The sequence below is a fragment of the Hetaerina americana genome, unplaced genomic scaffold (assembly GCF_022747635.1).
Source record: "Hetaerina americana unplaced genomic scaffold, ioHetAmer1.1.p SCAF_37, whole genome shotgun sequence".
Classification (NCBI taxonomy): domain Eukaryota; kingdom Metazoa; phylum Arthropoda; class Insecta; order Odonata; family Calopterygidae; genus Hetaerina; species Hetaerina americana.
In genome coordinates this window covers 1,442,501-1,457,891 of record NW_027286952.1, presented here as the reverse complement: position 1 = coordinate 1,457,891, position 15,391 = coordinate 1,442,501, and the positions used below count along the sequence as shown (strand labels likewise).

At 48.2% G+C, this 15,391-nt stretch overlaps 1 protein-coding gene across 1 annotated transcript in view; it reads right to left on the bottom strand.

Moving 5' to 3' along the window:
• Positions 1-10,807: 10,807 nt before the first annotated feature.
• The window catches only part of Sf3a1 (splicing factor 3a subunit 1), a 41,914-nt gene continuing 37,330 nt past the window's right edge, over positions 10,808-15,391 (bottom strand). The window contains exons 14-15 of the mRNA XM_071589354.1: positions 11,209-11,382; positions 10,808-11,112 (exon numbers count right to left, since the gene is read on the bottom strand). Of these exons, the coding sequence (XP_071445455.1) occupies positions 11,011-11,112; positions 11,209-11,382 (276 nt within the window). The 3' untranslated portion in view covers positions 10,808-11,010. The remainder of the gene's footprint in view (positions 11,113-11,208; positions 11,383-15,391) is intronic.

Here is a 15,391-nt window from a genome sequence, read left to right as displayed (position 1 = left end):
CCTGCCTATGGGACACGCCTTAGCCCCCGCCATCATGCAACGCTGGGCGAGGGCGGTGGCACAAGAAATAGCCACAAGATTTCAGGTGCCAATGATCGCCTATTTGGACGACTGGCTGCTCTATTTCCCCCCAGACACGCCCCAACCAGTCAAGGATATTATAAAGTTCATTCAGATAGATCTGGGGATATCTATCAATCTCGCTAAAAGTGTGACCCAACCCACACAAAAGATTAAGTACCTCGGAGTCAATATCAATACAGAGACACAAGAACTCTCCCTAACATCCGGAAGTCTCACCCGGGCTAAATATATCATAGATATTGTCCCTAGCCTTCGAAGGTCCGATTTTCCAAAAGCCCTCGGATTTATATCATGGTGCGCGTACATATTGCATCTTCCATACTTTCTAATGGCAGACTTGGCGAGACGACAGACCCAATGGGCTCTAGAACTTTGGGATAATGGTGTCTGGCACAAGACAAGGAAATTCAGCAACTGGACGCACGCAATAGACGTTTACGTGGATGCAACGCCATTCCAGGTGGCATGGGTGGCCCCAACATTGGACATTTGCGAGATCTGGGCATTCGACGACATGGTGCCCATTTTGGAGGCGGAGGCATACGCAGCCCTGATGGGGACAACTCACATCATGAATAATTCCGACCCCAATTGGGCCATAATTGTACATTCAGACAATCAAGCGGTTGTGTTTTCCTTATGTAAGGGGAAAGGGGCGGTATTCCGCAACCCTGACCTCAAATCTCTGTATATTAACATAATAAAGAATTTGTCACAAACTGTGACCTGGCAGTACATCTCCACCGCCGATAATCCAGCCGATCGTCCGTCTCGGACCGTCCTTCCTCCCTATGCCAGATCGGCCGCTCATTCGGCGGCCGGATGGATATATAGGGAGGACGAAGCCTGAGGCGGCAGTCGGTTGGAAATCGAGCAAGGTGGAGGTGTGCTGCCGGATCTCTCTATGTCACAACAACGTAGCACGTCGCCTGTCTTCTCTCCCCGCCACACCCGGCAGAAAAGGAAACAGACGCCTCCACGCGCGGAGCCAGGGCCAAGCCGTTCGTCATCCCCGTCGCCACCACCAGTTCGAAATACCTCACCACTGCTAAATATGGGCGACGAAGAGCCTACGTGGGCGGTCGCGATCAAGACAATGTTATCGCAACTCGCCAATAAAGTAGATGAAAACTCACAACGCATCAACGCCAGCCAGCAGCCGCCGCAGCAACAAGGCATTCCATCGCCGCCACCAATCGAAAGGAGCTTTAAGGATCTCGCAGTACCCAAGCCTGGCCACTTTATCGAAGTTCCCCCGGACGCGGAGTGCCTGGCATTATTCTGGGGAATCAAGACCACCAAAGATAACGGTAGGCTATCCAAGCGTGATCTTCATGAATGCCATTCTCTTTTGAACTTAGCAGCAGAATGGCCCCTGCTCCCAGATGCGGCACGGCTAACAATATATAATAGACTACGGATCCTCGCGGTGGTGCAGCAGCATGGGTGGGAGACCGCAATCCGTATGTCGGAAAACGCGGGAAACGAGCTCCTCCGGCTGCCCCCGAACATCATTGCAGCACCACCACCCACAGTGATCGTGCAGGCCCCACTACCGCAGCCAGCAATAAGGACAGCCGGAGGACCGCGGACCCGCCAACCCCAGTATTCAAGCCAACCCTTACGGCCCTTTCGCGGCCGCGGACGAGGCGGGAGACGGCCCGCCTCAAATTCAACCTAGCTACGCTGCTCCAACCCACCCCCGGTCATCCGGATGGACACCTCCGGAGGTACGCGCTCCTCAACCGGCAGCTTCGGACCATAAGGACCCGGCGCAGAGACCGGAGGCGGCGGAGCCGAAGGACACGTTGACGGACGCGCTCTTCGCAGAGCTTCTACTCATCGAGGGCTCCGGAGATCCAGAGATAGAGGTAGTATTACACGCCAGTGACAGTGAAAGTGATATTAGTGATTCTGTGCAGGAAGCAATCACCAACGATAGGGAAATAGAAATAGAGGAAGATAGTGAAAGTGCCACCAGTGACCGCGACTCCTTTGCAGGGGAAGATAACATGTCCAACATCATAGCACAGATCGATGCGGTTACCAATCCAAGCAGGCTTGAATCTAGGGTCACTTCCCCCGTGCTCGAAATGGAGCCGCCGGTCCCCCAAAACCCAGAGGCAGACGAACACGTAGAGATTCCCTTCTTTCCTACGGCCTCACCATTCCCTTATCAAAATGTATCGGTTAGGAGCTTGTTCACAGAAGGAGCCAACCTCCCTAAGCCCACAGCGGCGCCATACATTTTCAAACCCACCCGGGCAACACCGGACATTTTACAATGGATTAATATTTTGGTACAAAGAGGTATTTTGGCAATGGCCAGGCCTTCCTGCGCTTTTCCCCTGATCGCGATTCCCAAGGCATCAGGGGGTACTAGAATCATACAGGACTTGTCAGATTGGACAAGATTTTACAATAAACCAAAATTTTCTCTCAAGGACGCCGCCAAGGCACTTGAAACTATTCCAAAAGGCTCCTTCCTGATCAAACTAGACCTAACCGACGCCTTTTGGCAAATTCCGATCCTTCCCTATCACCGACACTTCTACGGCATATTCGCTAACGGCGAATATTTTCAATGGACTCGCCTGCCTATGGGACACGCCTTAGCCCCCGCCATCATGCAACGCTGGGCGAGGGCGGTGGCACAAGAAATAGCCACAAGATTTCAGGTGCCAATGATCGCCTATTTGGACGACTGGCTGCTCTATTTCCCCCCAGACACGCCCCAACCAGTCAAGGATATTATAAAGTTCATTCAGATAGATCTGGGGATATCTATCAATCTCGCTAAAAGTGTGACCCAACCCACACAAAAGATTAAGTACCTCGGAGTCAATATCAATACAGAGACACAAGAACTCTCCCTAACATCCGGAAGTCTCACCCGGGCTAAATATATCATAGATATTGTCCCTAGCCTTCGAAGGTCCGATTTTCCAAAAGCCCTCGGATTTATATCATGGTGCGCGTACATATTGCATCTTCCATACTTTCTAATGGCAGACTTGGCGAGACGACAGACCCAATGGGCTCTAGAACTTTGGGATAATGGTGTCTGGCACAAGACAAGGAAATTCAGCAACTGGACGCACGCAATAGACGTTTACGTGGATGCAACGCCATTCCAGGTGGCATGGGTGGCCCCAACATTGGACATTTGCGAGATCTGGGCATTCGACGACATGGTGCCCATTTTGGAGGCGGAGGCATACGCAGCCCTGATGGGGACAACTCACATCATGAATAATTCCGACCCCAATTGGGCCATAATTGTACATTCAGACAATCAAGCGGTTGTGTTTTCCTTATGTAAGGGGAAAGGGGCGGTATTCCGCAACCCTGACCTCAAATCTCTGTATATTAACATAATAAAGAATTTGTCACAAACTGTGACCTGGCAGTACATCTCCACCGCCGATAATCCAGCCGATCGTCCGTCTCGGACCGTCCTTCCTCCCTATGCCAGATCGGCCGCTCATTCGGCGGCCGGATGGATATATAGGGAGGACGAAGCCTGAGGCGGCAGTCGGTTGGAAATCGAGCAAGGTGGAGGTGTGCTGCCGGATCTCTCTATGTCACAACAACGTAGCACGTCGCCTGTCTTCTCTCCCCGCCACACCCGGCAGAAAAGGAAACAGACGCCTCCACGCGCGGAGCCAGGGCCAAGCCGTTCGTCATCCCCGTCGCCACCACCAGTTCGAAATACCTCACCACTGCTAAATATGGGCGACGAAGAGCCTACGTGGGCGGTCGCGATCAAGACAATGTTATCGCAACTCGCCAATAAAGTAGATGAAAACTCACAACGCATCAACGCCAGCCAGCAGCCGCCGCAGCAACAAGGCATTCCATCGCCGCCACCAATCGAAAGGAGCTTTAAGGATCTCGCAGTACCCAAGCCTGGCCACTTTATCGAAGTTCCCCCGGACGCGGAGTGCCTGGCATTATTCTGGGGAATCAAGACCACCAAAGATAACGGTAGGCTATCCAAGCGTGATCTTCATGAATGCCATTCTCTTTTGAACTTAGCAGCAGAATGGCCCCTGCTCCCAGATGCGGCACGGCTAACAATATATAATAGACTACGGATCCTCGCGGTGGTGCAGCAGCATGGGTGGGAGACCGCAATCCGTATGTCGGAAAACGCGGGAAACGAGCTCCTCCGGCTGCCCCCGAACATCATTGCAGCACCACCACCCACAGTGATCGTGCAGGCCCCACTACCGCAGCCAGCAATAAGGACAGCCGGAGGACCGCGGACCCGCCAACCCCAGTATTCAAGCCAACCCTTACGGCCCTTTCGCGGCCGCGGACGAGGCGGGAGACGGCCCGCCTCAAATTCAACCTAGCTACGCTGCTCCAACCCACCCCCGGTCATCCGGATGGACACCTCCGGAGGTACGCGCTCCTCAACCGGCAGCTTCGGACCATAAGGACCCGGCGCAGAGACCGGAGGCGGCGGAGCCGAAGGACACGTTGACGGACGCGCTCTTCGCAGAGCTTCTACTCATCGAGGGCTCCGGAGATCCAGAGATAGAGGTAGTATTACACGCGAGTGACAGTGAAAGTGATATTAGTGATTCTGTGCAGGAAGCAATCACCAACGATAGGGAAATAGAAATAGAGGAAGATAGTGAAAGTGCCACCAGTGACCGCGACTCCTTTGCAGGGGAAGATAACATGTCCAACATCATAGCACAGATCGATGCGGTTACCAATCCAAGCAGGCTTGAATCTAGGGTCACTTCCCCCGTGCTCGAAATGGAGCCGCCGGTCCCCCAAAACCCAGAGGCAGACGAACACGTAGAGATTCCCTTCTTTCCTACGGCCTCACCATTCCCTTATCAAAATGTATCGGTTAGGAGCTTGTTCACAGAAGGAGCCAACCTCCCTAAGCCCACAGCGGCGCCATACATTTTCAAACCCACCCGGGCAACACCGGACATTTTACAATGGATTAATATTTTGGTACAAAGAGGTATTTTGGCAATGGCCAGGCCTTCCTGCGCTTTTCCCCTGATCGCGATTCCCAAGGCATCAGGGGGTACTAGAATCATACAGGACTTGTCAGATTGGACAAGATTTTACAATAAACCAAAATTTTCTCTCAAGGACGCCGCCAAGGCACTTGAAACTATTCCAAAAGGCTCCTTCCTGATCAAACTAGACCTAACCGACGCCTTTTGGCAAATTCCGATCCTTCCCTATCACCGACACTTCTACGGCATATTCGCTAACGGCGAATATTTTCAATGGACTCGCCTGCCTATGGGACACGCCTTAGCCCCCGCCATCATGCAACGCTGGGCGAGGGCGGTGGCACAAGAAATAGCCACAAGATTTCAGGTGCCAATGATCGCCTATTTGGACGACTGGCTGCTCTATTTCCCCCCAGACACGCCCCAACCAGTCAAGGATATTATAAAGTTCATTCAGATAGATCTGGGGATATCTATCAATCTCGCTAAAAGTGTGACCCAACCCACACAAAAGATTAAGTACCTCGGAGTCAATATCAATACAGAGACACAAGAACTCTCCCTAACATCCGGAAGTCTCACCCGGGCTAAATATATCATAGATATTGTCCCTAGCCTTCGAAGGTCCGATTTTCCAAAAGCCCTCGGATTTATATCATGGTGCGCGTACATATTGCATCTTCCATACTTTCTAATGGCAGACCTGGCGAGACGACAGACCCAATGGGCTCTAGAACTTTGGGATAATGGTGTCTGGCACAAGACAAGGAAATTCAGCAACTGGACGCACGCAATAGACGTTTACGTGGATGCAACGCCATTCCAGGTGGCATGAGTGGCCCCAACATTGGACATTTGCGAGATCTGGGCATTCGACGACATGGTGCCCATTTTGGAGGCGGAGGCATACGCAGCCCTGATGGGGACAACTCACATCATGAATAATTCCGACCCCAATTGGGCCATAATTGTACATTCAGACAATCAAGCGGTTGTGTTTTCCTTATGTAAGGGGAAAGGGGCGGTATTCCGCAACCCTGACCTCAAATCTCTGTATATTAACATAATAAAGAATTTGTCACAAACTGTGACCTGGCAGTACATCTCCACCGCCGATAATCCAGCCGATCGTCCGTCTCGGACCGTCCTTCCTCCCTATGCCAGATCGGCCGCTCATTCGGCGGCCGGATGGATATATAGGGAGGACGAAGCCTGAGGCGGCAGTCGGTTGGAAATCGAGCAAGGTGGAGGTGTGCTGCCGGATCTCTCTATGTCACAACAACGTAGCACGTCGCCTGTCTTCTCTCCCCGCCACACCCGGCAGAAAAGGAAACAGACGCCTCCACGCGCGGAGCCAGGGCCAAGCCGTTCGTCATCCCCGTCGCCACCACCAGTTCGAAATACCTCACCACTGCTAAATATGGGCGACGAAGAGCCTACGTGGGCGGTCGCGATCAAGACAATGTTATCGCAACTCGCCAATAAAGTAGATGAAAACTCACAACGCATCAACGCCAGCCAGCAGCCGCCGCAGCAACAAGGCATTCCATCGCCGCCACCAATCGAAAGGAGCTTTAAGGATCTCGCAGTACCCAAGCCTGGCCACTTTATCGAAGTTCCCCCGGACGCGGAGTGCCTGGCATTATTCTGGGGAATCAAGACCACCAAAGATAACGGTAGGCTATCCAAGCGTGATCTTCATGAATGCCATTCTCTTTTGAACTTAGCAGCAGAATGGCCCCTGCTCCCAGATGCGGCACGGCTAACAATATATAATAGACTACGGATCCTCGCGGTGGTGCAGCAGCATGGGTGGGAGACCGCAATCCGTATGTCGGAAAACGCGGGAAACGAGCTCCTCCGGCTGCCCCCGAACATCATTGCAGCACCACCACCCACAGTGATCGTGCAGGCCCCACTACCGCAGCCAGCAATAAGGACAGCCGGAGGACCGCGGACCCGCCAACCCCAGTATTCAAGCCAACCCTTACGGCCCTTTCGCGGCCGCGGACGAGGCGGGAGACGGCCCGCCTCAAATTCAACCTAGCTACGCTGCTCCAACCCACCCCCGGTCATCCGGATGGACACCTCCGGAGGTACGCGCTCCTCAACCGGCAGCTTCGGACCATAAGGACCCGGCGCAGAGACCGGAGGCGGCGGAGCCGAAGGACACGTTGACGGACGCGCTCTTCGCAGAGCTTCTACTCATCGAGGGCTCCGGAGATCCAGAGATAGAGGTAGTATTACACGCGAGTGACAGTGAAAGTGATATTAGTGATTCTGTGCAGGAAGCAATCACCAACGATAGGGAAATAGAAATAGAGGAAGATAGTGAAAGTGCCACCAGTGACCGCGACTCCTTTGCAGGGGAAGATAACATGTCCAACATCATAGCACAGATCGATGCGGTTACCAATCCAAGCAGGCTTGAATCTAGGGTCACTTCCCCCGTGCTCGAAATGGAGCCGCCGGTCCCCCAAAACCCAGAGGCAGACGAACACGTAGAGATTCCCTTCTTTCCTACGGCCTCACCATTCCCTTATCAAAATGTATCGGTTAGGAGCTTGTTCACAGAAGGAGCCAACCTCCCTAAGCCCACAGCGGCGCCATACATTTTCAAACCCACCCGGGCAACACCGGACATTTTACAATGGATTAATATTTTGGTACAAAGAGGTATTTTGGCAATGGCCAGGCCTTCCTGCGCTTTTCCCCTGATCGCGATTCCCAAGGCATCAGGGGGTACTAGAATCATACAGGACTTGTCAGATTGGACAAGATTTTACAATAAACCAAAATTTTCTCTCAAGGACGCCGCCAAGGCACTTGAAACTATTCCAAAAGGCTCCTTCCTGATCAAACTAGACCTAACCGACGCCTTTTGGCAAATTCCGATCCTTCCCTATCACCGACACTTCTACGGCATATTCGCTAACGGCGAATATTTTCAATGGACTCGCCTGCCTATGGGACACGCCTTAGCCCCCGCCATCATGCAACGCTGGGCGAGGGCGGTGGCACAAGAAATAGCCACAAGATTTCAGGTGCCAATGATCGCCTATTTGGACGACTGGCTGCTCTATTTCCCCCCAGACACGCCCCAACCAGTCAAGGATATTATAAAGTTCATTCAGATAGATCTGGGGATATCTATCAATCTCGCTAAAAGTGTGACCCAACCCACACAAAAGATTAAGTACCTCGGAGTCAATATCAATACAGAGACACAAGAACTCTCCCTAACATCCGGAAGTCTCACCCGGGCTAAATATATCATAGATATTGTCCCTAGCCTTCGAAGGTCCGATTTTCCAAAAGCCCTCGGATTTATATCATGGTGCGCGTACATATTGCATCTTCCATACTTTCTAATGGCAGACCTGGCGAGACGACAGACCCAATGGGCTCTAGAACTTTGGGATAATGGTGTCTGGCACAAGACAAGGAAATTCAGCAACTGGACGCACGCAATAGACGTTTACGTGGATGCAACGCCATTCCAGGTGGCATGGGTGGCCCCAACATTGGACATTTGCGAGATCTGGGCATTCGACGACATGGTGCCCATTTTGGAGGCGGAGGCATACGCAGCCCTGATGGGGACAACTCACATCATGAATAATTCCGACCCCAATTGGGCCATAATTGTACATTCAGACAATCAAGCGGTTGTGTTTTCCTTATGTAAGGGGAAAGGGGCGGTATTCCGCAACCCTGACCTCAAATCTCTGTATATTAACATAATAAAGAATTTGTCACAAACTGTGACCTGGCAGTACATCTCCACCGCCGATAATCCAGCCGATCGTCCGTCTCGGACCGTCCTTCCTCCCTATGCCAGATCGGCCGCTCATTCGGCGGCCGGATGGATATATAGGGAGGACGAAGCCTGAGGCGGCAGTCGGTTGGAAATCGAGCAAGGTGGAGGTGTGCTGCCGGATCTCTCTATGTCACAACAACGTAGCACGTCGCCTGTCTTCTCTCCCCGCCACACCCGGCAGAAAAGGAAACAGACGCCTCCACGCGCGGAGCCAGGGCCAAGCCGTTCGTCATCCCCGTCGCCACCACCAGTTCGAAATACCTCACCACTGCTAAATATGGGCGACGAAGAGCCTACGTGGGCGGTCGCGATCAAGACAATGTTATCGCAACTCGCCAATAAAGTAGATGAAAACTCACAACGCATCAACGCCAGCCAGCAGCCGCCGCAGCAACAAGGCATTCCATCGCCGCCACCAATCGAAAGGAGCTTTAAGGATCTCGCAGTACCCAAGCCTGGCCACTTTATCGAAGTTCCCCCGGACGCGGAGTGCCTGGCATTATTCTGGGGAATCAAGACCACCAAAGATAATGGTAGGCTATCCAAGCGTGATCTTCATGAATGCCATTCTCTTTTGAACTTAGCAGCAGAATGGCCCCTGCTCCCAGATGCGGCACGGCTAACAATATATAATAGACTACGGATCCTCGCGGTGGTGCAGCAGCATGGGTGGGAGACCGCAATCCGTATGTCGGAAAACACGGGAAACGAGCTCCTCCGGCTGCCCCCGAACATCATTGCAGCACCACCACCCACAGTGATCGTGCAGGCCCCACTACCGCAGCCAGCAATAAAACTTGGTTAATTTAGTTAATTTCAAAAAAACTTCTTCTTTCAACTTCATTTATTATTTACTACTTTTCGGTTATATTTTTAAAATTTATAAAACATTTTCTAAGTAATCTAAAGTAAATGAGTTTAAGGGGTTTCATCCTTTCCCATCCATCCCTCATTTAAAAAATTTTAAATCTCTAAATTTGTATAAAATGACAGTATCATTTTTTATCCACCGAAGGCTTCTAAAATTACCTTTGACTAAAGACGTTGAATGCCGAGAAACCGTGTCCTCGCACTCATATGATATAGAGGTCATTTTTTAAGAATCTGTAGATTAATTCAGGTGTCAATGGGAAATGTTTTCCCCCATAAGTGTGTAAATGGTGTAAATGTGACGTCAAAGTCACCGGCACGTGACAGGTCCACCTGGAGAGAGAATACCTTTTTTGGAGACTCTTGTCCGGGACTCTTCAGAATTGTTTACAGCCACGGTGAGCTGTAAATATGTCATAGAGAACTGCTGAGAAACAAGAATAAAGATTTATACATTTTCAGCAAAAGAATTTCCTCGCAGTTGAAGCTTTCAAGAGCCATTGTGACAATCAATGAGGCATGGTTTGATTGATAGAATAATAACATTGCAGTTGCGCCCCAATGAGTGAGGAGTAGGATTAAATCCCAGATGGGAGCTGACACGAGAATTCCTATTTTTTTGATCGCTGTAGACTCATGTCAAGCAGTACACTGTCAGTGAAAACCATCCTGATCTAGTCAGCGTTGGGTATGGGTGAACCTTTAACAAACTACCAGTGACTGCAAAGGCTACCAGTGGCTACGAAGGTTTCTTCTGAACATTTTGCCGTTTGATCATAACTTGTGCTGTTTACAGCGACTCAAAAATTTTGTCCCACCAAAAAAATGGGAGTTAATCCACTGTGAGTGAACACTTTCATGCGATGATTTTTCAGGACTTTCGATGTGGATTGTCTAAACAGGAATGCATCGATCAACTTACTTCCAGTTTTGACAATGAAGCCACATTTGACCTTTGCCACTGTAAAACACTGGTATGACGATTGTCTATGGTAAGCATTATAGCATAAATTGGACATAATGAACAATGCAGAATTAACTTAAACTACTTTTTATATTTCTCAGTTATAATTATTTTCATTTCAACAAATGAAAATCACAATCTTTTACATATGCCACATTAATAGCTCTGTCACTGCCTGACATGCAAGCGTATTATGAAAATTTAAATAATAACGTAGCCATCCTTTCCAAGCACATATGCTGCAAAAGAAGCAGCTGTTGTGGGAGGTTACTTCTTCCTCAAAGTTATTTCTTCCGTCCGCCACGTTCCTTCAGTTGCAAGTTGATTATGGTTCCAGGTAAAATGTTGTAGTATGCCAACGAGTTTGAGTCCTTAAAGAATATACCCTGCAACATAAATTATAGAATAAAACTAGTTCTTGCCTTTCGTGAAATGAAATCCTCAGAATTCATTCAATTCAGTTGCTAAATGTTTAAATTTACCTCCCAGTGCAACTTCTGTTTTCCAGGAGGCATTCCTGTCTCCTCATGTACTTTGGCTTTGATCACGGACACTGTGTCCGTCAATGGCAGTGTGAGAGACAGCAACTGGCCTTTGAGGCGCCATTCTGGCTTCTCACTCATGCTCGGGATGGTGACCTTCAGGGACACTGGACTCTACATTGAAAAGAGAAAGGCACACCACTGAACCACTGCTGTCATCAGGGAGCCTCTGGCACCACCAATTGCACCACACTTATTTCGAGCTACTATGGGATTCCAGATTAATCCCTCGAGAAAATGAAGTTGAGGAAACTCCTATTTTAACCTTTTATTGCTGACCATAATATTTTCACAGCCATTCAATGTCGGACAATTCAGAAACTAAAAATGCTAGAGGCTCTTTCATGAGGCTTTCATCCACACAATAATGGTATTGCACAAAATGAATTGTCATGATGAATTAAATTAGATGATGAAGGGCTTAAAAAATTCAGCACAAAAAATATTACGGGGGTAGTCCAACAAGTTCCCAACTTTACCAATCTTAAATTGATACTCTTTTCAAACAATGATCTAATTTTCAACGTTTTAAACCAAATCGTAATTTACATCATTCTCTGCAAAAAGGCATTACACATGCAATAACCTCATTGTCCAATGAGAATCTCCACCTTCCCCATGAATATCGGTAAGGTTAGGAAAAAAAGAACAAGTCACATCTGGTGAATACCATGCTAAATGCTAAAACAATTAGTAGTGCAAATTGTGAATTTTACAAACATTTGTAGCATTGGCAAAATAAATGTCCCTCGGTATGTATATAAAAAGGGTATGTATGTATACATATGTTTGTATGCTTTTTTAAGTAATCTACCGGCTAAGGTAGGTTTTTGGGATGGACACAACTACCAATTAATATTTTGAGTAACCTAATAAAACACAGTGACTCTACATCAGGTCCCTCTTCATCTCTGAGTACCTTCTTCCTCCCTTCATCCCGTCCAACATCCCTATCCTGTTCCTTCCCTCTTTCCTCGTTTGCCCAACATTGTCCCCTCAATTATAGTCTTCAACATCCCGCTGCCCGTCAATACCCCCTTCATCCACTTCTCCTGCCTCCATAGGATTGCTCCCAACAAACCCCTCTCTTCGCATACCATACCAAGTACTTCCTCATTTGTTCTCTTCTCGGTCCATTTCACCTTCTCCATTCTTCTCCACACCCACATTTCGAAAGGCTCTTATCTACATCTATTCTCCTGATTCAATGACAATGTTTCTGCGCCGTACATAGCTACGCTCCATATCAAAGTTTTTAAGAGTCTTCTCTTAACATTCTTACACAACATCCCTGACGCATACGTTGAACAGAACAGGTGATTATGGGCAACCCCACCTTACACCTCTTCCTAGCACTGCCCCTCTCCCTTCCACACTCGCACCTGAGCAGTCTGAGACATGTACAGGTTGCGGATTAGCCTCCTTTCCCTACAATCTATTTCTATTTTCTGCAATATACTCATTAGTTTTCCCCAATTCACTCCATCAAACGCCTTTTCAAAATCTACGAAACAGGCAAATGCATCCTCATTGTATTCTATATTCCTCTCGATTAGTGATCTCATTACTGCAATGACATCACACGTACCTCCCCCCTTCCTAAACCCAAACTGATCATCCCCTAAGTAATCATTTGCCCTACTCTCTATCCTTTTGTTTATGATCCTGAGAACAACTTTAGCTGCGTGGTATATTAAACTTATTGTCCTGTAGTCCTCACATGCTGTAGCCTTCACCTTTTTCGGAATAGGAACTAAAACGGATATCACAAAGTTTTCCGGCCAGATTCCTTCCAAGTAAATCCTACGAATAAGCCCATATAGCCTCTTCCTCCCACATTTTCCTAAACATTTTAAAAGTTCCACGGGAATGTTATACACCCCCACAGCCTTGTTTAGTTTCATCTCCCTTAATTCCCTTTCTACCTCATCGTCGAGTATGCCTGGACCTCTTCCTTGGTCCTCCTTCCTTCTCTTCCTCTAAGTCCATGTCTAACTTTGTTGGCCAAGTTCTTCACCATACAGTTCTATATATTCCTCTCGGATCTTTTGTGTTTCACGTATTATCTTACCTGACTTACCTCCAACTGTTAGCACAGACCTTCCTTTCTTACTACCCGATAGTATTTAACCTTCTTGTATAGAGCACAAATTTCACCCTTCTGCAAACTTTCCACATCCTTGCATTGCATCTTCCACCATGCTTCTTTTGCTTTATTTGTTGCCTGTTCCAATTTAATAAATGAATTAAGTCATAAAAATAATTTAAACTCTTGTTAATTGACAATTTCCAATTGTTCCAACGCATCTAATTTTCTGCATTTACTTGACACATGAAGCACTTTTAATTTGAAATCACAGGTGTGGTTAGTCTCGAGTAAGTATTTGGTGGTCATTGATGTGGTGTTGCCTGAGATCGTGCACTTCTCGTGTTCTTTGATTCGAGTGGAGAAATTCCTACCCGTTTGGCCCACGTATATGGTGGCATCACACTCGCACTGTATGGCATACAAACCACTCTTCCACTGACTTGGTGATTCCCACAGATTCATGCCACCCCATTTCCCATAAACTAGTCAGCTTCCACTCCATGATAAATAGGCTGATCAAAATCCCCATGCCTAAAGCACATTTTGACCGCGAACTAAATATAATTAAACGCATCGCCATCAATAATGGCTACAAGGACGTTTGGATCAACTCCTTACTCCGGAAGAAAAGGACCAAGCATGCCACTAACATAACAACCTCCCTACAAATCGAACGGACCACAGAAACCAGAAAATGGTGCAAAATTCTCTTTATCAACAACTCATCGTACCATTTAGCCAATGCACTCTCGAAGGACAAATTTAGAGTCTCTTTTTACACTCCCTTCAACATATCGAAACTCCTCTGCAAATACAAGGATACCATCGACAATAAAAGGAAGAGTGGTGGTACTCGAGACTAACCACACCTGTAGATTTAAATTAAAAAAGCTTCATGTGTCATATAAATGCAGAAAATTAGACGCGTTGCAACAATTAGAAATTGTCCAACGAGTTAAGAAGAAAACCCCTCTTCTCAATGACATGCAATTCACTTCTTCCTCCCCCCTCCTTTCCATCAACTTTCGTTGGTAAACTTTGACCAACTGCCTCCTTCCTTGAGTGCTTTCTCCTCCTCCCCCCCCAGTTTGTGAGTTAAGTGGGGGTATTCCACCACCACCCTTCCAGAAGGGCCTAATCCTTGACCTCCAAACCCAGCCCGTCAAATGCTTTCGTCCCGGCCACCGATGGTTTATTGGAGACTGCCGCCATCCACCCAATAGCACCACTTTGCCCCCTGAGACTGTGTGTGTTTTGACAAGGTCAATACGCTGTTTCCGCTATTTCTTGTAAATGTCTCCCTTGCCTCCCCCCCTTTCCCCTCCTCCCCTCTCAACCCCCCCTCGTTTCCTACCACTACCACCTCTCCCCCCTTCCGGCATGTATATAAGCTTGAACACAACTTCATATTTTAGAGCCCAATAATCAAGAAACTTAATAAATTATTTTACTTTCAAATCCACCTTCAGTACTCTGAAATAGAAGTACATCCGTTTAAATAAAATTATTGCAGCCCATTACTAATGTATACCAAGATAGCATTAGCAAACAAAAACACAGAAACACCCAAAAAAGAAACACATGTACTGTGAATTTTCGGTGGCCTTTCTCAAGGGGGAGAAGGAAGGAGCCCTCCTCTCCTTTGAGAAAGGAGGCAGCGTTACCGAAAATTCAGAATACGTGAGTCTTTTTGAGATTTTCTCTGTTAATGCATCAAAGAGGTGAACTCTGGGAGATGGTGCATATCTGGGTGCTTCAGTCAATTAAACCTCCTGGACTAAATAAGCTCTCTGAATCCATCCAATAGTCTCCTAATTAACCCTTCCCTCCCTCCCCCCCCTTGTCTGCATCCTATTCGTCCCTTACATCTCCTCCTCCCCTCACCTCCCCCCCATGCACACACTCTCTGCTCTTTCTCCGAGGACGGCATTCTTATGACGATGGCCTTGCTGTCGAAACGCCAACACTGATTATGTAAGTGTCCTTTCTTGGTGTTTCTGTGTTTTAAAATTCTTAATTAATGTTTCTTACTGT